Genomic DNA, 25755 nt, shown 5'->3' with positions numbered 1-25755 from the left:
TACGCAAACGGTAGATACAAGAATATCTAAACGATGAGTACTAAAAAGATAATATATATTGGCTCCAACTAAAAACGAGAAAATGAAAAGTCATTTGTAGAATTAAGCATATACTCCAAGACGAACCGCCCGTTGCGCTTCGGCCCGTTAAACTGCTGAGAATAATGCGTTCATTCGAGGCGATTTAAATTCCACAAGCGGCGGCGATCGTCATCTGTAACGGTCCACTCTTCAGTATTCAAACCGAATTGCAAGCTGCAATATCCGTTACAGTTGCTCCTTCTGTGATAGGACTGACCGAGAAATAGCATCGCTGCATGTATAGTGACGAGAGACGCTTTATTTCAGTTGCCAATACCCAGTGCAATCCTGCTAACACTGAATATACGGGTCCTACAACTGAACTGGACATAATCAGTCGAATAAAGCTACGTAAACTCACTTCTGAGGACTGCGAACCAGTGCTAATATTTTTGCAATTGAAAAACAGATCTTTAGCGGTACTTCGAAATGAGCGTCCAACGCCGATCTGTGCATTTCGATGTACCCGAATCACCAATACCAGCTTTACAGAATGGTCCTCCTTCTTGCAATGAGAGCAATCCCCATCTCACAGCTGCTTGCAACAGCTGTAACGGAGTCGGCCAGGGCTGTCAGAAAACGCAAGGACAAGAAAACCAACAGCAACCTGCTCATAATCGGGTTCCACAGTGGGTGTTCCGCTGTCCAACGTGTCAAGCAGTGTTCACGCATTTTATTCTGCTATCGATTCATACTTGGTCACATTCGCCTCTGGACGTTAAGGTGCCTCCCATTGTTAAGCAAACACTTCCGTCTGATTTTGATCCGAAGCCACCGCGATGTTTTGTGTGCACTTTAAAGTTTTCCAACAAGGAGGCACTTCACGCACACACTCTTAACGCGCATCCTAATGGTGGCAGTGAAGGTAGCGGCGAATTTGAGTGTCCGTTCTGCGAAGTTCGCTTCGAAACATCAATCGAATTGATAACTCACATTGAGATTGGCAGTCATCCTTGGAAAGACGGAGATTTTTACCCGATTTACTCTGGGGTGCTGAAAAATCATGTACGTCATTTGCATCAGGCAGAGCTTGAGCAACTAATTGCCGATTTTAATATGCTGTGCGCCGAAGATAGTGTCCGCCAAACTTCACGTTCGGCAATCTGCTCTTCTGGAGAACATTTGGAGAGTCAACGAATGAAGCCTGCTCTACGAAAATCTACAGTTCTCAAGCCGGTCGTTTGTAATTATCAATGTGCGAAATGTGGTATCAGATTTGCTCATGGTAACCAGCTTAAGGCTCACGTGGATCTTAAACATCGCGGCTTGATGAGCTCCATCAAACCTCGTTTACTGCATAGCTGTGTTTACTGTAAGGACAAATTTAAGACATTGACAGCTCTCCGAAAACACCTTGATTGCGACCATTTCGTAAAGACGACCCCTGCTCGAATCGCCGCCCTTCCATCATCCTGCGATCCGGAAAACTTCAGCGATCTTTTGCTACGGCGAAGGATTGCGCTCGATTTTGAAAATTACTAATTCGATTGGTTCTGTTGCATTGTAGTTAGTTCCTAGAAAACACCAGAGTTTCACAAAGGTCGTTGATATCTGTAAGTATAGTTGTTTCTGAAAGTAATTGTGATTCCATGGAGTGAACTGGTTCAATCAAAAAGGCAAACCTCGTAACTACCTAGAAGCATCCTGGATGTGACGAAGAAGAAAAACATTAGATGAAGCATGTTTCAAATAACTTTACACATCTTTTCTAGCCGGATAAATTATGATTCAACTTACTTAACACTAACAACAACTTTTACAATATTCTTTATTAATTAATAATTAATTATGGGAAGTTCATAGATTATGTCGTACAGAATGTATACATAAGTAGAAATAGTCCGTCCATACGTTTTCTTAATGTAGATGAAAGTGCTTCACGGCTTGTGTGTCACAACTGACGGAACATTTTATTCATGTACGGTGTACCTGTTACGGTATTCATACGTAGAGTCTTAAGTTCGAGAAACAAATCACGAATATAGAGACAATTGTTTTGTTTGCTCGCAAAAAAATGAATGGGAAAACTTTACAGCCAACTTTTGTTCCTATTTCTAACATTACCCGAAATTATCCATGGTAAGAACGCCTTTCGACGGTTAGTTATATTTATCGATAAATTATATCTTTGAGCATATATACATGTGTGTACGTATTTAGCAGAAAGGCCTGTGCTTAGTGTATGCGATTACAACGACCCGGTGTGTTATCTTAATAAAGGTAATTAATATAAATAAAACACTAAACAAACTGTGGTGCTTTTCTATTCAACTAAAATTTACGATTAGCCCGTAACAACGATGAGTGCAACTGTCCTCGATACAAATGTTGTTTTGGCAATAATCATTTATTATAAGCAGACACACATAGAAATCTTTATCGAATCCACATCGCAATGACACTGAGTAAAATGCACGCTTTTATGTAAGTATGTATGTGCTCCGCTTTCTTTGTACGCTGGATAGCTTCTATTTAATAACAGATGTGGAGTCGATTCCCTTTAAAATCACTACTGAACCAACTGGCTGGAAGGAAGAACAACCATGTTGTCACATAGGAGACTCTTAAAGGATATTACTGATTTCTTCAAAAGGCTCGTCTTTATTGAAAACAGAATTGTAAAATAAGCGAAATGAGGAAGCTTTGTATCTGCATTAAGCGAATCACTGATGTGTAGATTACCGTCAAATTACTTGAGCCGAAATCAAGATCCATTCGTTTTTTTGCTCGGGTTTTATTGCTAAATCTGTGTAAATAAATTCAACTGCTGTGGATTCTCCTTAAAACGGCAGGCTTGAGTCGAAGCTGACATATTCGCCTTGTTAAATCAGAATGAGAAATTTTTGTACTACAGTGTAATCCTTTTAAAATAGCTGCTTCCATTGATTGAACTGAATTGCCAGTCTATGCACGCAGGTAGCCGTGCTGTTAAACACGTGTTTCCAGCTGATAAGACAGAAAAAAACGAACTTGAACACTGGTCTGAGTTGGATATAACGTCATACAGAAGACCTCGTTCTATATTTTTTCCAACCTTTCCGGTCCATCGCCCTTTATGTATATCGCAAATATGTATGATGCACTTGCAACCAGATGTTATTCGCTTCCCCTCGAGCTTTATGTTTCTATGAAACTCTATGAAGAGACGGCTTGTAAACTGCAGCCTGCTTTCACCAAGGCACATTCCTTTCACTCTCCTTATCGGAAAGGATATCTGGAGAGTCGTCAAAGCGCCAGCAGCTAATCCGGCAGATTTTCCCCACGCGTGACGACTGTGCGGACTGACAGCGACGACCCAAACCGTACCGAATAGATCGATATGCCTTCTGTCTCGAGCCACATCCTCTCTCTTCACTTTGATAAACCAGGCATCTCGCGACTTCTGCCTCGAAGAGGTAAAACTCCTGCGTCGTTTTGGTTTGCATTACCGTCAGCAACGGCACACTGCATTGCCCCATTGAACTTGTTTGCTTATGGGTGTCAGCTGTGGTTATCTTGTCACGAATTAACGGTGTCGTTTCCCATTTACGGCTGTTTTGGTGGTCATCTTTGGGTATATTATCATTGTTTCGTGCTTTGGACACTGCTTACTTCGCGATACACACAGCGATTTAGCCAAGTAAGCGTACATGTAGGAAATTAGTGATCTGCTCTCTGTTACGCAAAATGCGACGATATAAATTTACTGACTAGATATTTGTACATTGTTTTGGCAATTTTCTCCCCTGCAATGCACATATATAGACTCTCCGAATGAACAGAACTTACTAGAAAAGAGCCAGGCTAATGGATAGATAAAAATTTACTTTGAAAAAATCAGCTTGAGCTGCTTTTTTAGATTATATATATATAATAAATTGGCTTATTGAACCTTTTAAGAGGAAAACACAGCGAAACATAAGTGAGGTAGATGGCGGTTCCTACCCAGCATATACTACCTAAGCAGGCGCATTGGATCAAAGATAAAAGAAATATGCAATTCAGAAACATGGAAGGAACCCACGACTGATATTAGAACATTGGAAATTATCCAATGTTCTAATATCAGTCGCGCATGTATAGTAATATATGACGCACCGATACGTGTCTGTTTGTTTTATTTTGATCCTTTCATTTATTCTATTTACTAATTATATTGATTTTATTTTTAGAAAAACCAATCACCGACGCGACCGATTTATATTAATATAAGTATCCATAATTTTCAAAACGCTTAAAAAGATAGGCACTCTTTTATAAATTGGTCTCATGTAGTTGTTGACTGGTTTTGTGATGCGCAGACATTGTTCATAGTCTAATGTGACTGTAATTGATTAGTAACCGAAAAAACTCATAGCTAAATATATATACAGTAGCCTATAGCTAAATAAAAATATATATACAGCCGGAAAAGTTACTCGCAATTTTCTTTTTTCTGTTTTATATTTTGCTAAAATATCTTACAACTTTTAAAAAATCTTACAGGTCTAAATTATGCATCGAGGTTTATGAAATTTGTTTTGAGTAGCGAAACTCTTCTGCAAGGTATGACATTGTCGAACTAGTAAACCTTTGGAGGTAAGACTCTTTAAAGGAATACTGGCTTAATTTTTTTGTAGTCTCTATAAAATGACATCCGATAGAATCAAACAGAAGAGCAATCAGCAAACACTCGCAAGGGGCTTAACTTAGACTGAAGTATTTCAGATCACTTCCTTTGGCAAGCCATAGTTGCTATCCTAAATGCCAGTAACGAGAAGCCGGGAATGCTTTTAATATCTCGTCATCAAGTAGCATATGGCAATTCATTTGTCCCATAGATAATTTATTGTGGAAGCGAACGCAATGGAGTTGTGTGCTTTGATGATAATAGCAGGTTGGATAGCGTGCAAAGGGGATTCCATCTAGATCAGTAGTAAGGCACGGAAACGCGCGTAAGAATGGTGATATTACAATTGGATACCCGACAAGAGTAAAACGCCACCTTACTATATAACGACGCCTTTGTGCCTACAAGTCTGATTACACTGGACGATGCGTTAGAGTATGTACGATATATAGAGTGCAGTACCAGCGATTTATGTTTCGCCGTGCTATTTATCCACAACAGACGCGATGCACAGTTTATTGTACCGTTGCAGTTCCTAACTTGAGCGCATTTCCTAAAGTTTCACGAAGGAGCACTGCAGTTAAGTAGCTTCAGTACACTTAATTTTAAAACGTTGTCACCGTTATTTGTAAAAAGACGAGAACTAATTTTCCCGTGAATCTTCGGGCTAGCACATGTACCTGCTGGTCTGCTAATAAGCGATGCTTGACGAAAAGGTTTTTTGCGGTGTTCTTTAAATGGGACAGGGAGAATGAATAAATTCCGTTTACAACGCAAGTACAAATGTTTTAGGCGATTATTAATGTAAAGCACGTCTATTTGAATAGATATTGCTCTGATACGTCTCCAGACAAATAGTCTTTAGCTTGAGGCTGATTCAGGGAGAAGATATAAGATCAAATATAGGTATGATTACTTTCTATATAAATTTTCTAGTCAGACGTGATATAATGGTACCTGGCTAGAAAGAAGTAAATAAGGTACATCGCTGATAAGTCGGCTTTCTAAAAGTGGCAGTGATAAAGAGGGTTAGCCCGCTTATGTAATCATCGTTTTTTCGTCCTTGGACTAGTAAATGAAAGCATATGGCTTTAATATCGAAGTGTTTTCAAAAAATGAAAACATTACTAAATTTATAAAGAACGCTAGGACAATATTATATCTTTATCGTTTTATTTTTTATGCTACACATTTACATGTCCACTATCTTAGATAACACGGGGATGTCTTTTACGTTACGAAACCAATTATTTGAAACGTGGTGATCGCAAAGTGCCAACGGCGGCCAGAATTGCGAATAACTCCAAACAGCAAAAAAGGTATTTTCGCCAGCAATGATACTATCTGGCAGACATCGCTCTAGTAGTATGTTAAGGCGTAGAAAAGCGAAACGTCCATTTGCAAGGCTTGCAAAAGTATCTAGACAGCGTCTGACCCATCCGTGCTATTTTTGCACGTGTGTTACCGTATGTAAAGTTATAAATTATTCCAGATCCCTAACCTTACTGGCCAGGCCGCTGAGAGTATCTAGCTTTGTACGAACACCCTTGTCTTACTGATGACGTTGCGAGTAGAGTTCGATCGCGAACGCAATCCCGTACGAACGTATCTGCGTATGCACGTACATGTGAAAGCCAACAATTTTTGGGTTAAAATCGCGGCTACAATTAAGAGCTCATGGCGTGGCAATATATTTAATCGTAAGTTATAGGATGATCACAAAATAACTAGGTAGCGAAATTAACTTTCTAGGATAAAAAGATTAACCTAATGCGAGCTACGCTACACAGTGGATCTAGCCAAACGACACGCTGTCTTTAGGGACTCCCGCCGAACGTACGTACTGAATGTAGAACGGCTTCGTCTCAGATGCGGCTAATGTGCTTTTTGCCTTACGCGCGTACTAAATTAGCACTCTATGATTCTGCTTGATCTGGTCTGGCGTGCACTTTTGCAAATGGAATTTTCTTTGAATTCATCTTCTTTGAAACGTCTTCTACGTTTGTTGAAGCACAGGATAAGCTGAGACAAAAGATTGTCACAAACGAAAAGAAAAATAAGCTCTGTTTCTATAGAGGGTAGGACCAGGTAACAATGCAAACTTTCCTCCCTAATTTAGGCTAACCCCTAAACGGTCATAAATTTTAAGCTTACACAGCTTTTCTAAAGAAGGTTTCTCTTCGTTAATTTGTTAACTCATCCATGAATGTAAATTTCAGCGTTCCCGTACATGGAGGAAACGAGACATCACCCACGCATATGGCTGGCGATGGGAAAACTCCAAAAAAGTCAAGCTGCTTGTTTCGAATCGCCGAACAGCGAAAATCCTGGAACATGCCACGTGCCAGAGGAGTGTGGTTTAGAGTACAAACTCTGTTGCCTGCAATGAACGTGTTATTATTAATGCTATCAACTATGAATAACTGTATGCCAACGTCCTGACTAGCCGCATTCAAATGTCTTCTTCCACTCAACTGGCTCCCTTTCTCAGACACTCCAGTCGGCTAACGGCATGAGCCATCTAACGTCGTAGCTGAATCGAATAACGGAGCGCAATTCTTTAAAAATAATTTGGTAATAACAGTTAAATAGAGTTTTCAAACCCGATGATTTAGTTCCTATAAAAAAAAAAACAGTGAAGGTACCGTATATTGTAAAGCTCTAGTAAAATTATTGTCTCCTATATAAATTCGTTCGCTCTATCTTAACATGTAAAATATTCACCCTTATTGTGAACAGTTATAGAATATGACGGTTAGCTTCTATAGGGAGAGATAATCGCAAATAAGCCTGTGATAATAATTACTTGTAACAGTTCCTGTAACATTAATTCATCATAATAAAATAATGAATTTCAATAATTGAAAACGTAATAACTTCTGATCACCATGTGCGTACAGCTTTTTTTGTTATAATCTTCTGAAATGCATGTTCCACATAGCATGAGCTTGACAGTTTATCAAAATTATTCTTATGTTATCTGGTAGGAGAGACTCTTTTCTTCACAGATTGTGTCTATTACAGTTTCACTATTCACAAGTAGAGCTGCCTGGCTTAGCATTATCCAAGCTCTCTCCTTTTTTGTTTTTATTTTTCGTACTGTTCACCGAAAATTTCTCCTCCTGTTAACCTTTACCGGACGATTAGGTTGCGTTACGTAGGCTGTTGCTGCTACCTTTCTTTTGGAACACAGTGGATCACACGTTTTTATTTAAGTAAGTCGACAAGATCCGAAGAGTGGTTGCTGCAACGGCTTGGGTCCGGCTCTGCAAGCATTACGTTTGGCATTAACATCAACGAACGACTTCAGCAGGAACTGGAATCCTGGTCGAACGGCTATGCCGACGGACGCATGGCATCGGGCAGAGGGTCCAGCTCAGCCGGATATAAAACTAACGAAGTTGCGAATATTGCTGAAGAATAATGAAGTTGCTCTGAGGAGTCACCGTGGCTATAGCCATTGCACAGCTACGGCCTTTACCGCTCCCTACTTTCACATACTTTGCTGTGGAGTGGTCGCCTGCGAACTACGGACATCCCTAGGAGGTAAGGAAAAATTTTGACCCTTTTTGAGGAGCTTACGGTTTGCGCCCGGTGCCGGTCGAGTCTGCCCAACTCAATTATATAGTACTGAGAGGGTTCCTTAGAACAAAGGCGCATTTGACAGAACGAATATGGACGGGTTTGCGTGTATGTTGTGGAAAATGGAGGAGCGGCGCTCGTATGCGCGACTACTAGTTATTTGCATGAACCTGCCTCTTTAGTATATTTCTTGTCACAGGATATGTGGAGTAAATAGTAATGCACGGCGCTCCTCGAAGCTTACGATGCTAACATTACATCCAGACCCTAAAGACCGCACATGGGAATGATGAAACAACCCAAACGGACACGAGCAATTTGATCGGAAAATTCCTTTAGCTTCCTGTCCGCTGACACGCCAGCTCAATTCGGACTGCGCCGAATGCGGTGTCACGTGCATGTACAATATAGATACAAAGATCAGCATTTTTTGACATTTTAGTTTCAGGCTCAGCATAAACATTCGTATTTGTTTATTTAATATATTCAATTTCGATTTGTACGTGCCTCGAGGGACAGAGTATATTCAGTACTGGATTCAGCGTGCTTCTTAATTTAGTCATAAATTCGATTGGATCATTGGCTTTTCGATAATATTTTTATGCGGCTTATTACGATGTATTCTAGGTTAGGCTGCATTTGATCAGATCAGTGTATAATTCTTAATAAAACTATGAGTCGACAATTTGCTAGGTTTTTAATAGCAGCGCTCATAACAGACCTTTCATAAAAGTACATCCCATATCTTTGTCCTTGTTTACTTATCATCTTCACGTTCACGTCTTCGCCAGTGAGCTGATATTAAATGAATCGTCGTTCCTTAAGATACAAAACCTTAGATTTCGATTTATGAATATGTAGTTCTTCTAAATACTATGTTTATTTTTGCTTCGACGACTTAGTATGGCTAGTAGGCCACGAGGTGTATGGACCTCGTGAGGTTTCATATGTGTCTGCACATATCGATAAACGCTGCGCATATAAAATATACACTATGAAAGCGCCACGAATCCCTACCGATAATGAACTCCGCTTCAGATCGGTACACTCCACCTCTTTTCAGATCGGACGACGGAGTAACATCCTGCAACTACTGTAAAGTTAATAGCTAACTGGTAATATACGGTCCTAGTTGACAGTAGTTAAAGGGAACCTAGGGTCGGTACTTAGAGGTACGCTTCTGATAATCTGTCAGCATAATCTAATCGTTGGATACCAACTGCGTTTAAACATTGCATTCCGAGTACAGGCAGAAACTGACTTCGCTGTACGGCGTGTGCGTACATATATAGGAGATCGCAAAGTGCGCAGGGAGTAAACCGCACTATAACCAGGGCATATTTAAACTCTGTTTATTTTGTAGTGTAGTTGTCTGGGTTGTTTTAAATCAACCCGTTATTGACCAAGTTGATCCGTACGCTGCTTAACAAAGCGGATGAAAACATTCTGGTTGCTACAAGGCCAAAGCCGCGCACTTCAAGGATTCCACAGTGGCGTCCGGAAATACTCCAGAGATTTCGAAAATGAAACGTTCCAGACCAAAGGCCGATCAAGAAAAATAATACGCTTGGATAATAGCAGCCAACTCCGCTTGTGGCTATTATCAGAGAATATTAGGTAGGATTTTGAACGTTTCGCAGCATGTATTTAAGAGCTGAAAAAGTCGTCTTTAACTGTAAAGTATAGGCACCACTTGAACGCTTCTGCCAGCATCAACAACCGTGGCCACAATAGCAGCCGTATAATGAATGATTATGTGTTGTGTACGTTATGCATTATTGATGTGCTTCTACGTATTAGTTTGTTGTGTTATTTCTACTTTTTCGTTCCTGTTCAGTATAATCAGTGCAGAGAGATCATTTTTGTTCTTCTTCGATGACTTCCAGGATAGCGGTTGTTATGGCCAAGCAGACGAGACTTGATTTATTTCATTCACAAGCCGGCGAAATTCATTGGAAAAATCTGCCAAAACAGTAAACAACAAGTAATAACTGTTGTGCAAAGAAGATAAAACCACTTGTTGCACATTTCGTCTCAAATCATAGCCGTGCGGCTAAAGGGAGCGGAGACAGCTAGGTCGACCACTGTTAATTAATGGCGTACCGGCAACGAGGGTGGCAGAACGCATACAGGTGTTCATGCTAGTCAAAGATCCATTACAGAATGTCGCTAGATCTCTGGACACGTTCCTGCCCTAGTGCGGCTATGCCATTAAGCTGGACGGCCGCCGCCGCTGTTCCAAACCGACGTGCTGTTTCCACGTCGTCAGTGTCGCTTTCTAAAAGTATTCAAGGTCCTTTTCAGGCAACTGGCCCTAGAGTTCGTTTGCAATAGCGTGAAATCATTGTCTTGCGTGATTCTCTCGTTCGATATTGTTTTTGGGAAGGGGAAACGAACCGCGCTGACGTGTTGCGGGTTAGAAAGAGCTAACAGCAGAAGATAGCATTTAAGAATCTTTGTTGATTTCTGCGTGTCGCAAATACGATCCGGCCAAATGGAGCCTCACAAGAGCTCGACGCCCAGCCGACAAAAGGACCGAAATTCGTGATGGGGGGGGGGGGGTTGAGAGGGACGCAAAAGTGGTCACGTTTCTGAGAACAGGAAAGTGGCATAAAAAAGCGAGGGAAAAAGAGAACGCTATTCACTGGATGGTGGCCATTAAAGCACTAATTAACGAAAGCAAAATTGCCGCAACACGTTGAATCTGCGATCGTTAATGAGCAAAGCGCATAATAGCGGCGGTGGAAGAAGCAACGTGATTCCGTTGCCGAGTGTCGACTAGCAGTGACTTAGCGGAATCCCTAAACGAAGCGGAAATGACCGATTAGGAACAGACACTGAAGATATAACTGGAACGGGCAGATTGGGACGTGCGTTCTAACAGAAATACGATGTGAATTTGTTTTATGTCTCTCTCTATATTTAGTCAACAGGAAAAAACGGGTTGTTATTATTGTTTTCTTTTATCGTTTCACGTCGAAGACGATAACAGAAATGGCAAAAAGGATAGAAATTGTAAACCGTCCGCTTATATGAGGATGCTGGCTTGGTAAGTGTATTGATCTGACCTCGTTTTGAAAAATCGATATGAGATGTATTTTTATGTGCGTATATTATGCTTTGGATTCAAGAGGAATTTTCCATAAGAATGATTAGGTTATCGATATATCCAGTGAAACAGCTTGTGAGGTTGTCACTTAATTAAATAAATTAACAAAGCACATAGATCCGTCGATGAGCCAGTTTGTTGGGGCCTGAAGGGGAAAAGTACAAAATTGTAGATGACGTTTGATCATTATTCTAAAAAACACCTATATATCCAAATATATGTATATGTGTGTGTTCGGAGATCGTACACCTATCGATAATGCACGTTTTAGTGAAGCCAGTACTTGTAGTATGCTTAAAATACTTTCCTAGTAAATTAAAGATATGTACCCATCACCACACACTAAACGCATAATAACATGATCCTTGCGGGGAGCTGAGGGGTTCAATCTTTGATGATCGTACCAATTGCTACTGTATAACTGCATCACATTTAAACGATTTACCAAAACCAGGTATAACAATACTTATGCGCTCATGGTAAAAACGTCATAGATTTTTCTTTCGTGTTTTCATACGTCAAAACGACGCACTCACCTTTTTCTGTGATGTACCCTTTTGTACAACATGATTTTATTGTTAACAACACAGTTGACCGAAACATATTTCTCTTACAGAATAACTTTTAAAGCACAATTCGCTTACCTAGTTTGCTGAAGTAACGAAAAGAAAATTTGCCACGTTTTAATATAACCATAATTCTAACTCACACATGAACCGTAAGGCAGTCTCCTGAAGAAGGTTTTAGTATAATAGTTCTAATCGGGTTTGGCCTTTCGAATGCGAGTGAATTGATCGCTATGGGGGCCGCACCCGCGATTCAAGTCTTCTGAGACCTTAGAATTGCTACATATATACGTGAGAGTGTGAACTCAGTGACGAAAAAATTGCACTCTTTCGAAAGCGTTTCACAAGGCTTATCTCTGAGTCACTTATTTACTTGTCACTATAAATTTGCGATATCACTCAGTGCACTGTATATTATATTGTTAGACGACAGAGTAGGCGCCCTCTGCCCTTTGCAACAAATATTTGCTTGACTCCGAACTCAAGCTGCAGCACTTTGTTCGAAAGAAGATGGAAAACCAGGCCGAGCATTTTGACATATAATGGCGTTTCATCTGTGGGAAGAAGCAAGGATGGCACATCTGGCCAACAAAATACGTAATGCGAATGTGTCTTTGGCAATTATCAGATGCTTAGCTGTCAAATTTTTCTTAAAGGGCAAAAAACTTGGAGCTTAAGTCAACCACAATCCAGAGAACTTTATTGTAGTACACGAAACCAGCCGGGTCCATCTGTATACCTAAATATACATCAATTACAACAATTCAGGTGTCTCATAAACTCAATAATCGCGACGTATCAACTTATAGCTGCAACGATGACAATGAAAAAATTAAGTCCCACACAGAGAGCGACAGAATTGAAAGCTAAATTAGAGATGGCCGTCTATTGAGATAAAATTATTTTTGCACACATGTTCTCACTCACCATTCAATACGGACTTTGTCCTCTTGTCAGATCATCGTTTATGTCCCTAGTGAGTTTTTTATGCTGAGGGACTTCGGAACAAACACTTTGCTAAGACAAATTCGCATCGCCGACAATGCTTATTCGAAAGGTTTATGTATGTGCCCTATCACATTAAATACATGATGACGCATGAAACAGTAAGGATTCCGTATTAACAAAGTATAAGATATTGCCTGCATATTATAAATACAAGTATCAATCAATTCTTTAAAAGACCCGTATGGGTACAAATCTATCACGAATTATTGAATCCGCTGCTCAGAAGTGGATCTGGGGTATCAAATAGAATGGGGTTGTTCTAATATCGTTTGCCTTTTCAAGTTTCGTCGCCTTAACACGATAACAGGAAGGGAGGTCGGCCGGATTGTCGCGATGGGTCGGACGGCTTTTGGCTGCCAGATCTACACGCATCGGAGAAATCATGAAACTTAAATGTCCCAACAGAGTACAGCCGCTACCTTCTGTAGTGGCTGGTAATGGGCGTAAGGTGTGGCTTCCGTAACCAATCCTAGGAAAATAGATGTTTTTGCATCTACGTGGGGCAGGTAACCGAATAAATGCCGCTGCTTAAAAGACACCACAGAAAATGCCAAAAGAATTAAAGTTGGGTTAGTTCCAGAATTGGTTTCCAAATATACGGGTTTCAAAATCGGTTAAGACAACAACTGACAGGCTTCCTGTCATCGACAGCATAAAAGAGTAGAATGTTGCGCATTTTTTTGCTGGCTCGACAAATTCGCTTAACCTCGTCACAGCTGGGGTCAATGAAGTTATTTCCTCTATATATCTATATACATTTCTCTCTTGTCGCTTTAATGTATATGAAATAAGAAGCAAACTGTCAAGAAACTGCCTCACGTCGTATATACAGTGGGTAACGTATCTGCCTGATAATTTTGGGAAAACGTTGTGGTATAGGATCGAGCACAGGCATAGACAGAATTCGTTTTGCACTGGTGCCAGCCAGGTGACGGAGTGCCTAACGGCTATACCGGACATAAAACCTCGAAACGTAGAAGCAGAAAAAGTGTTTGAGTCTCGGTACGAACCGTAGTACACTTTTTGCGCATAGAAAGGGGCGTAAACTTAAATAGCGTGCAGGCAGTGGCCGTCATTTACCTTTTGCGAAAGGTTTAGAAAGGGTCTTTTGGAGAGAAAGTGTACAGGTCAGAGGTACACTGGACGTAGAGAACGCAGGCGCCTTAGCTCTCTCATTGCCTTCGGGAACATACAGTGTTTACCAGCGAGAAGATCTCTTTAATGATGAACTGTTCAGAAGGGTAACTGACGTTTAAGAGCTTACAAATATAGCAGAAATACGTGCCTTCCAACTAAGTACATCAACAGATTTGACTCTCTGCGACAGGCTTTAGCCTTGCTGTTTTAGGTAATAGGCAATGGCGTGCTGGGTTAATATGTTGACACTGTGGAAATATGGTAGGAATACACATTTATAGTTTCAAATAAGAGGTAGGTCAACCAGAACGCGGTCCTGGGTATAAAATCTAACTTTTTACATATTTTTTCTAACCGCAATATACATAATAACGTCCTGTAGCGTAGTAGCCTTTGGTAAAACGCTTCTTTAGAAAGTAATGTTAAAGTATGGATGTGTGTATATGACTCCTGGTTGGCATGGTATTAATTAGTTTGTTTTTATGCAAACCCTGTTGTGTTGTATGCGTGTAAATTTAACTTTTCCATGGAAACTCTGGGGTTCTCTTACAAACGCATCATTGAGCGTCTCGATCCGAGACGCATGAATTCACGTACCTTAAAATTAATTAGCTAGATATAGAGGAGGCACATCAACGAAAACGCTCTCATCTCATGCCCGAGCTTGTGTCATGCGGTACTTACCTAGACCTTAGAAATGCGACAGTTTTAAGAGGATTTTAGGAAAACATATGCATATATCGTGCGCGCAAGCGAACAAGCCAATTTGGCTAAAAAAAAAAAAAAATTTTCTGAACATAGTAATTATGTAACAGTGTAACTTCGGGTCACTTGATTGTTCCGCCTCAAGTAGATAAGTAGCTTAACGAAGCGACTTATGTCACATCAAGCTCTTCATCCAACATGAATTGGACACGAATGCCCAAAAGTAAAACTGTCGAAAGTAGGGCTGGATTTAATAATACACTAGCCTTTTTGTTGCCTAATAATGCTTTCATGAATGTAAATGGGCTTGTTTTTTTTTAGGTCTTTATTTAAGCCGCTGTTGGGCATTTCAGTAAAAGTGTTTTTAGAAAAATGATAGCAAAGATTCATTACGTACAGCCGAATAAAACTTCATAGAAAAGCATACATTTTAACGGTGCCGAACTTAGAAAGTTTGCGCAAACGAATAAGATATTCGTATTAGGTTGGTGTGTTCCTTCAAGACTAACCCAAGTTAGTATCGAAAGACATTTCAATTAAATGTTCACAGGAAAGATCCAGATAGAGCCTCAGCGTCAGTATACGATAGTGGACAAAACCGCTGTTGAAAAAGGCAGGGTCCAAAGATTAGCGTAAAAAGAATGAGCCAGTATCGATTCTGCTGACAAGAACTTTTCCGGCCATCTTTTGTAAGGAAGCACGTGAGATATTTAGTCTATAAAGCGTAATTTGCAACTATTCCGCACCACTGGTACAGAACTACGGTAATTTAGGCAGACACATAGCAAAACCCCATTTGCAACATATTATATGACCCAAAAATGCCATTTTTGGGGATGTATTAAGAAAACTTCAAAGCGAATAACAGTTGTTGCAGGGTACTTAAATTAAGCTAGGGTGAATATGGACAAAAAAAGTATTTTCGAGTCTTCTATTTCCATTAATCGTCTGAAATTCGCTCCAAACGGAATCCTTCCAGCTGTTCTTCGCACGCAACAGCCCAAGGTTCTCAAATATAACTTCAGCCTGTCATTGACGGTGCTAACGAGCCTATTTCTATCGAACGTTTCCACTCTCACTCTTCTAATCATCTAATGAAAATAAGCATCAAATCAACATATATAACTGTTATATTTTAGATAAAAGAAGGATTATGCATTGTGCGGAATTATGATATCATGTGCCACGGTGAACTATGCAAAGGACATTGTCAAACTGTATCATTAATTAGTCTGGCAATTATCTCTTAACATATACTAACGTTAGCTAATCTTAAAACGAGTTTTTTCCCCCAAGTCGGGGGTTCACTTGCGAACTATTTTACGTTCGAACTTTTCCATTCTCAGTCCAATGTACTTCTAGGTTTCCCGTTGCGGAGTTGGAAAATCGTTTTGGTTAATTTCGCAAGATTTGTATTGGTAATACCTTCCTAAATCTTGCGCAGGCAAATCGATATCTAAATTTCTTAGTGACAGATATCTTACGTGGATCTAACAGCGGCGCGTATTACAGAAAAAAAAAAAACGAAATACTTCAGAGTGGACGGTTATTCGTACATCGGTGATTATATACCCAAAAGGTACGCATAAGAGATATTTACCTATCTACGCACGGTACGAGAAAAATAACTCAAAGCAGCCGTAAAATCATACTCATTAATATATATCATATACGACTGAGAAATCGGAAAATTAGGTATGGCAAAATTTGTTACAATTTCTAATGTATTATTCCTGCAAGTGAAAATCAGGAACCTGGAAAATTCACAAATTTTAGATCTAACCAACTCGTTTTCTCGTTACTCTATTCATCCCTGTCATAAGCGAGGTCGCAGTGACCGCCCATCGTCTCAACCAGGATAGAAAGGATGCCCTTGAACAAAGTACGACAACTCACTTTTCTCCTGAGTATGGTCGCAGCTTCTGTGCACGAAAGGCTGGCATTATAGAATCTCTGCTCACTCGATTGTTGACACACAGTTTGCAGGGCCGGCCTTGATACTCTGGAACAAAACTTCTGCTGGGAAAAGGTGGTTTGACCGGTTCAGAGATATTCAATCTAAGTGCTATCTCTTAAGCACTTTTAGACTTATTGGAGAGCGAGTCCTTGTACCTCTATAAATATGAATCTATAAGCCCATAGTATACAAAGACGTACATAATTTTGCGTGTTAAATAAATACCAGTATAATTAGTATTTTACTGGCGTTGAACTAGATAGTTTTGTTCGAGTTATTAGGTTTCAATGGGAAATAATTAGCAATTTGGACCGTTTCATGTAGAGCAACAATTGATTAAATAGTAATATTTTTAAAAGAAAATAATGTTTTCGAAATTATTTGTTAAATTAACTGATGATGATCCCACAGAGCTGTAATAGAACATGAACTTAATAAGAGAACTATTTTTTTTTTATTAGATATCTGTTCCGGCATTCGTTGTTGTAGATATTCGTTTTGTGGGGTACTTGCGTTTCTCTCATGTGTATACTTTTCGATGGAGCTGCCAGTGGTTTGCTAGGCTATTTTATCATAGGCTATAACTAAACATAGCATTAATCTCCATTGCATTTCTGGATCATGGTATACCGCTTGAAGTTACTTAAGGATTCTATATGGTATACTTAGTATTCTTCTTTTATAATTCCAAAATTACTATTTCGTTTGTCATCTTTCTGTATTGCCGACAAGCTATTCTGAAAGGCCCTTCGATAAATAGCTCAGATATTAATATTTTTATGAAGGCCCTATTGTTAATACTTATCTCTCCAGCTTTTTGATCTGTTTCGGAAAGGAAACACGAAAAAAATTCGTACCACTTTAACCTTTTTTCGTGATAATATAATGGCGCTAGATTAGGCGAATCGTCGGATTCATATTTGATCCTATAATACAATAACGTTGTTAGAGCAACCTTCTGTAATGTTCAGCGTTTCGGCGTAGATACATTATGCTAAATAGACAATGCAAGGTCGCTCTTATATGAATCATCTGGCTTCTCTCAATTGGGAAGCATCTATGTGACAATCCATCCAGCGACTTTTACTTGAGAAGTTAGCATTGGCAACTTGGTATACATCTGAAATTTCACGTTATCGAATATGACGTACAGTAGAGGTGTGTTGAAACTAACCTATTTAGACGTCATTACATCACCATGTTGCTTTACTCGGATACAGAGGGGCGTGATCTTTAGTGTAACGCACGAAGGAACCTATCAGCGAGATAGGCTTCTATGAAAATCATATTTATGATGGGTTTCAATCACAACGTCTTCTACAATGTACGTTCTATCAAATAAACTTCATTAGCATTGTCTAATCTAAAACGATGTACCTGCCCATCGTAAAATAGGGGTCTCATCGTCGGGAAATCTCCAAATTGAGAGGAAGCTGGGATTTAACTACCCACGAAAAGTGTTCTTTTGGAAAAAGCCATTGTGCTATAATGGCTTGTCGACAATGTGTGTATTACAAGTCTGGAAGTTCCCTTAGTCCTTTAATTTTAAAAAACTCAATCTATGAATTGTATCCTAGCGCCTGGTAGAAGAGAGTGTATATATATATATACGTGACGTTTGGATTAATAGCATGAAAAGAAACTGTAATAACAGGTTTTAGTATCTTTCTCTCTAGGTAAAAGCGTTGAAAATGTTAATATTAGCCAAGTTATAGTTACACTGCGTTTTTAACTGGGTGTGTTGCAGGTGAATATTTTTCTACTTGAATCATAGAGCTCTGTACATAAACAGGAAGGCTCCCTACAAGTAACATTCACTACAAGTAAGTAGTAGAGGTCGATGATATGTTTAGGCATTTCATTTGTCGAAAACTGCTACACTATCAGGCAAAACTTGGTTGTATGAGGGCACGTTTCCGGAGCAGAGTGACGAAATCCGAACTTAGTGGTCTTTAATCTCTAGTTTGAGGCCAACAACCTTCCATGGTTGTATCTGATTATCTTCCAATTACCTAGAAGTTTAACTATTTAAGACGTTTAGAATATCTGTTGGGTCCGTTATATTTATACAGCAATAAATTAGCTATGATGAAGATCGGTTGTGAAAAAATCTGCGCCCTTTCAAAAAAGGATAAAACATGGGTTTAGAAAATGGCACTCGAGCTGTTTCTCTCTTCAAGTTTCTTTAATTTTTAGTTTTATTTACCTCAATAATAGTAATAGCTATTATTCCGGTAGAAAAAACAGAGGTAAATTATTAATATAAATAAATAAAATATTTAAAAAATATCAAAATACTAAATACAGGTGTAACGATTTTACATGTAATAACGGTAATAACAACGAGTTTCCACGCAGGTCCATTTGATTTATATCGTGTGATAGCTATCGAAGAACATACTTGTGTTTTGTGTGCATGTGTCAATTTTTTGAAGTTTTTTTTTTCAGAAATAAAGATCACTATATGTCATAAATTTTCATTTAGATTTCCATCTTCTTCAAATACAACTCTCTTAAAGCGAATGGGCAACCTTTACGCCCTTGTAAGTGTAATCCTGCCCGTTAACCTCTCTCTTCTGCTAACTTTAAGTAACTAACATAACTAGGGCTGAATCTAGCATCCTAGGGATTGTCCAGACGATTCATTGGCATTGCCTTGCAAATCTGTCATTGCTAACTGATATACCTGTAAAGTTTTTCTTGAGGGGTACCGGTCGAAGTACTCATGAAAGTCTAGCTGATTCGATTATGACAGCCTGTGGACCATAAGCGATGAAAAGGCGAAGATCCGATTAGCCCGCGTACTTAGGCCTCTGGATCTTCGGCTGATCAAAGCAATCGATCGCAGCCAAAGGTAAACGCAACGATGAAGCGGCGTCACAATGGCAGAGTTCGTATGGAAGAAACGCTATCTTTGCTGATTTTAGAAGACAGCGCTTACAAAAGTTGTAGTAAAAGATTTTGCAGAAGGTTGCTGGATCCGGGAACGAAAAAGCTTAACGCTAACAGATATAACGGTGTCGACTCGGTGGCGTTTCGAAATTGTGCGCAAGACGTTGCTATTTCGAGACACAGACCGCTATATCCACCGGACGAGTCCGGTATCAACAGCAGCTTTGTTAGCAATAGATTACGGACTATATCCGCGTTCAAAGACGTTCCACATTGGCTAGACGAAACGAGAAAGTGTTGAGCGTACTAAACAGAGTTACCGTACAACGTTGATTAGCAACCGTATGTGTAACGGTGGTCTGTTTGTTGTTACGCTACGGGTCACAAATAGACAGGGCATGTTGTTGCGTACGTAAGACGGGCTCTATAGGAAAAATATTTTGAAGCAGCAAAAGTACTTCCCGCGTATTGTCACTTAATCCGCGTTAGGACTGAGCATCAGTTCGTCATTGCCAACAGGTTTGTTTGAATGTGACTTTGAAGCTCAAATATATCGAAATTTGCTCTGCGAAGTTTCTGCTGTTTAGGCCACAGAATCCCACTGGGTGTCACGAAAAGATAAAGCAGTATTAAATAAGAAAAACATCTTTCCTGACTGGCTGCCATCCTCTGATCTAAATCATGGAAGGACATGGCGCTTATACATAGGCAATGTGAAGTCATATCAATAGAGCAAGCTTACTTGCCTTTGGAAAGATTAAATCATGATCACGGATCAATTCAGATCACGGATAATGTACGTCCGGTGCCTTACCTCGACTCGCACGCATATAAAAGCTTGACCTTTGTCCGGTTTGAGCATCTTTGTTACATTAAAGTTACGTTATCGTATATATCCTGCCAGTCGACAACCATGACCCGGACGATGCCAAATAACCTGTGTCAGAGAATGTCAAAACCGGTAAATAACAATAACGATAAGAGCTGGCAAAACGTGTCTACTAGAATAGAGATTTCTTTTGTGAATAGTTGTGTTTTTGCCTAATAGAGTTGTCGCTCTCACAATGACAAATCACGCATTATGTAACCGGTATTACCTTTAGTAATTTACTATTATATAATTATAACGTTGAATATGCGTTCTTAAAGCTAGCACTCGATTCTCAAGTTTTAATTCAAAACCTCATCGTTCGTTAATGATATTTACAAAACGTTTGCCTAAAGCGAAACATAGGTATAGTACGTTTTGTGAGCAGGAATACGATGGCGCATTAAAGTCGATCTGAGAAAACATGTTAAAAAAAAAAAGCATTGCTTTTTAAAAGCATACCTTCCTGATATAGATGGTAACTTTCATGAATTTACGCTTTACCTAAATTTCATAAATGTCATTCAATAGTTTCTCTAAGTGGGCAAAGGCAGCGTGTAGATGCACTCCAACCTAATCGACTGCGCTAGACAGAGTGTTTCATATCAGGACTCGAGCGACTGAATTCATTCGCTGAGCATAAACGAGTCAAATAAGTTCTTTTTAATCGTCTTCCTCGATCCAAACCCTCTTTCAGTACCATCAACATTGATGCAGGAGAGGCTATATACCCTGCTGCTGTGCGCGTCATTCCACGGCTTCTGGATGGCCGTGCTACTGCAGTTGTCGTCCGGGCACCTGCTTTCCTATACATCGGCAGCAATTCGCTTCGTCTTGTACAAACAGATTTAAAGTTCCTTGAAAAGAATTCGTCAGTTCAAACGCAACCGTTTAGATGGAGTTGGGGGCTCAATAGAGCTAGCCTGATGGGAGCATGTAATAGTTGAAGTCTGTAAGTCGTTGCGGCGTCGATCGGCGCCAGGAACATTAGTAGCGTCGGAGGTGTCAATGGAAAATGGATAGCAAACGGGAAGCCAAACGAGAATCTCCCTCAAAGAGCCAAAAGGAGAGCTGGTTTTCTAGTTTTTGCCGGTGTGCTCACATCGTTTATGTGACTGTGTGTCAAGGGTATGAAATGAGAAGAAGCAAACAAAAATCTGTCCTGCCCTTAAATTTTCCCAGTGGCCGTTGCCATGCCCGCATTTGACTCAAAATCGTCTCATAAGACAGATATGTGAATGAAGACAGTGTGGGGAACAGGCAACGGCGGGGTTCGGACTCGAGGTTGGTGGTGTGAGAGAGGCCTTAAAAAATAAATTGTTTTTCCTTTTTATCCGTCGATCTGTCTGTTTCGCTTGCTGTGTGCTTGCCTCTTCCAGTTGGTCGTTCCTTTGTACATTTTCGTGACCCTTCCAGCGAGCAGCGCCTTCGGCGGGAAAAAGACGATTCCTCCCGTGTCGCCCAACCTGGCCGAGCCCAGTGCGTCGGCGATCACGGAAACCTGCTGTTTCCCTGGCCAGGAACTCATTTCCATTTTTTCTTGTTTTTCTCCAAAGCGTTCTCTCTTCGCTTTTTCCGGTGCCACATATTTTTCCATTTGACCTGTCCCCTCACTCCGCCTTGTCTTGCTGTGCCTGAAGTCCTACTTTCTCACTTACAAGTCCTAACCTTTTCATTTTCTTGCTTTTTCCATTCACTATTCTCTTCCACGATTCGCAGGATGAGTCTGACAGTCGGAGCGACAGCTGCAACAACCGACGAGATCGATGCGACCCTTTCTACGTTTTGTCTTGCGCCGCTTCTTACTACTGCCGCCTTGGACACCGCAACGTCGTAGCGCGTCGTCTCTACGTGTCTCTATCCCCTGCACCATTTCTCTTTCTTTTCTGTTACTTCTGGTTCTTATTTCTCTCTGTCTTTTTCCCGAAGAAAAAACACCCTAGACTCGGCCCGTCGCCACCGTTAGTAGCATTTCTACGCATCGTCATCCCTATTTAGGAACCTTCCGTATCCCCTGAAACGTTAGTTGGAGCCTTTTCCCGCAAAACTCTCCCACATACCACACGAGTGGCTACCTTGAGTGTAAGGGGTCTGTGGTTTCTGTGGGTTTCTCTGTATCCTCTGTATCCCTCAGCGCAATGATGGCGCAGGGCATTGAGCCTTAAAACAAAATAACGTACGACAACTAAGAAGCAAAGCGATATTTTTGTCCCACGCCACGCAGCCAGTGAAGCCGAATCGGCTATCCGTTTGGGATTGTTCCGTTATCGAACAGTGGTCACCAGGAGTGTAATCGGAAAGGCCACGGCCGGCGGGATCTGACATCGGCCAGTCACCAAGAACGGTCATCAGTTTCTATCAGATGACAAATACAGTCAACACCCTCTGCGCTCATTTTCTCCTAGTGCGCCTCTTTCGTCTATCTGACCCTTAGAACGCTTCCTGTTTCCTTTCGATTCTGCCATAGCCTCTTCATTAACTTTCCTTAGTGAGCCGCTGTACGGGACCAGCATTAGAAACAACGCAGACTAGAAGATGTTAGCTGTGAAGATACTTGTAGAACCAGTTGTGGAGGAACAACCACACAAAATGAAGACAGCTCCAAATACTTTTCAAGGAACTTGAATAGCTTGTTGCGTAAGTCAAAATGGCTTCTCACACGCGTACCGATATAGTGGATTTGTGAGTGACAGAATCGAACGTCCATTCCGCACATTTCTTGTTTATCAAACGTATATCATATTGGCTATATGACGCACATATGGTGTATTATACATAATGGGCCTCTGTAGAGTTGAAGAACAAATTAGGTTTTGTGCTTGATATCGAATATTGTTTTCGGAGATTTGGCATATTTGCTGGATATTGGTACAAAGAATGTTTGACACTTACTGCGTTTTTTTCCTATTTATCTCGAAAACAGTGAAATTTTACAAACAAAATAGAAGACTAAATGTAGTCTTTAAGCTCGCAATGTATTTGCTGGTAGTCAGATTAGACCTGGCTGGTCTCGTCTTCGAGATCAGTCTTTTTTTCTACGATAAAGGTTTTATTAAAAAGGATTTCGTTTGGTGTGTCTTTTTAAACTTTCTATGTTTCTGGAACTAATGTTTTTGAACTTTTTTTGAAGTTCTTCGAATGTATTATTGATAACGATGCACCTATTGAGAAAACTACGGTTTCTAATAAACGTTTGCTTTGTGTTGTGCTGTTTATCACATAATATTATTAATATTAATCGATTAATGTAACACCTAGCTGTCTAACAATTATGTTTTTTTTTATATGTTATTTTTTTCAAACGATGCAAATCTTATCAATCGGTGACGTTACAGTTGCTAAAACATAATAATAACATCAGTTACTGATTCATTACCTCGGTACAATTTTTTCGATATGTATATTTAAATCTGTCATTTATAAGGCATACTATTATTTAGCTATCATATTTTGACGAAGGCGGTTGATAAAAGCACATGAATAATCTGGAAAAGCAGAATAAGGTTTTCCCTGGAATAACATTTATTTCTCACAACTTTTTAACTTGTAGCCACTTTTGTCCGAGCTCGGTAATTTTTGCAACCTTTTCTAGATCTCCAGCAGGCACTTGTTAGCTGCCCAGTAAGCTAATAAGTTTACAGAAGCATGGCTCAGAAAATAGTTATTGGATACTGGTGACCACCGCCCAAGCCAATGCAAGTACCGAACGTGAAACATGAAAAATAAATATTAATAACAAAAACGATCAGAGAGAACCCTGACAGGTAGCGCCGAGAAAAACGACAGCTGCATTGATTTGACAACGTCGATGGTTTATTCTCTCTTCCATCTCGTAATGGTAAAATGTGTAACTTTAATTCTTCTTGTATAAGTTATCCACAAAGACGGGTCGACCTAAAGCGAGCTGGCTCTTCTTGGCGAACACATCTTAGGCACAATCCAGAAGGAAAGTGGGCAGAAGGTCAAACCATTGTGACTCGAATAATGAAATGCCGGGTTACAAAGATCTCTATGTATAAGAGAAAACCGCTGGATGAGAGGGAAACGAGAGAAGATCAATCACACATAAGGTGTATATAAAAATGGAACGAAATGCCGCAATAAAACAATAACAAGTGAAGGAAAAGCCGGAAACGAGAGTGATAAAGGGTCTTTTCCGATCCCGTAGATAGAAATGTACTGCTTCCTTACGTCGCGCATTTCTCTCGCTTGTCAAACTTAGTTATATTGCGTCTTCTCATAAGAATACCTGTATGATATTACGAAGCATTTATCGAATTGTCGGAAGCTACGAAGAGGTCGTCATTCATGGCTTTTAAAGATGGCAACCTTTGGCGTTACTGGTACTTTGCAGGCGTTTCGGAAAACATAGCAGATCGTTCCCGTACAAACGCGATCTTGGAAGTTTACTGATAAACTTCCAAGATCGCGTTGCACAGTTGCATAACATTTTTCAAAAGTTCCAAATTATAGAAAAAGATAATGGCCTAGACATGTAAAATGAATACACGCCCGAAAAAATATGCCTTTCTAACGCACCAAGCGGCAGCTTTTGTAGTCGCTAAGTGCAAATTTCAAGTTTTGTTGACTGGCGAGAAACGTCAGCAGTTCGTCGACAGACGCTCTTACCCAAACAGCATCAACTCTCGTTGACCACGTTGAACGGTAGGGTCTGGGAAGAGACGCTTTTCATTGTGTTTAACAGGCTGACTCACGGAGCTGATGGTTTATGCACACAGCCATTTCAAAAGTAGAGATTTGAAGTTCACAAGCAAATGCGCCGAAATAGCAAACTTCACTCGAGGTTACTTGCAAACTTTACTGTTGTGCTCTAAATCAGTAAAAGTCTTTGAATTGAGTGAACCGAATAAATGTACGGTGCTAATCAAACGATGGAAATGTAGAGGCCGCTCGACGTCATTTTCCCCACGACCCATAATTACCAATGAATAAAGAAAGTTGTCTATTATATGTAGGTTAGTTGGATGCGTGGTTAGTATCACGATCTTATCCGACCGAACTCTTTTCCCGTGCTCGACCCAGATACATTTGTCCTATAGCAGTCGAATGTTTGTTATGAGAACTAGTTATTGATCATTTAAAATGTTGTTTTCACACCCGGATTTGCTAAGCAGTTGGGCTTTCCTAGTTAACTTACCTTTTACATTATTTATTACATTTACATTACGGCGTTTATTTATTACACCGTACTTATGTTTGCTTCAGGACCCCATACACCTCAGCTAAAGCGTTCATTTTATC

General features: G+C 40.1%; 1 protein-coding gene and 1 long non-coding RNA gene across 6 annotated transcripts; both read left to right on the top strand.

The window, feature by feature from the left end:
• The first annotated feature begins 170 nt into the window (after positions 1 to 170).
• On the top strand, positions 171 to 7537 carry LOC111254822 (zinc finger Y-chromosomal protein-like). Of its 5 annotated transcripts, none has more exons than XM_086974102.1 (4): positions 171 to 3476; positions 4546 to 4605; positions 6162 to 6369; positions 6889 to 7537. In XM_086974102.1, the coding sequence occupies exon 1, from the start codon at positions 511 to 513 to the stop codon at positions 1561 to 1563; it is 1053 nt and encodes a 350-aa protein (XP_086830228.1). In that variant the 5' UTR covers positions 171 to 510; the 3' UTR covers positions 1564 to 3476; positions 4546 to 4605; positions 6162 to 6369; positions 6889 to 7537. The 5 variants fall into 5 exon arrangements, with proteins under 5 accessions (XP_086830228.1, XP_086830227.1, XP_022671806.2 ...); XM_086974101.1 differs by having other exon boundaries at positions 6146 to 6369; XM_022816071.2 differs by lacking the exon at positions 6162 to 6369.
• Positions 7538 to 16109: 8572 nt separating this feature from the next.
• LOC147754385 (uncharacterized) lies at positions 16110 to 24626 on the top strand. Its single transcript, XR_015316421.1, has 4 exons — positions 16110 to 16355; positions 16600 to 16805; positions 18481 to 18556; positions 22213 to 24626. It is a non-coding gene; the product is annotated as an uncharacterized LOC147754385 (long non-coding RNA).
• Positions 24627 to 25755: the final 1129 nt, after the last annotated feature.

Source organism: Varroa destructor, unplaced genomic scaffold (assembly GCF_002443255.2).
Source record: "Varroa destructor unplaced genomic scaffold, Vdes_3.0 BEIS01000007.1, whole genome shotgun sequence".
NCBI classification, from domain to species: domain Eukaryota; kingdom Metazoa; phylum Arthropoda; class Arachnida; order Mesostigmata; family Varroidae; genus Varroa; species Varroa destructor.
Note: the sequence above shows the minus strand (reverse complement) of the source record. Positions and strands in the feature narration are given on the sequence as shown.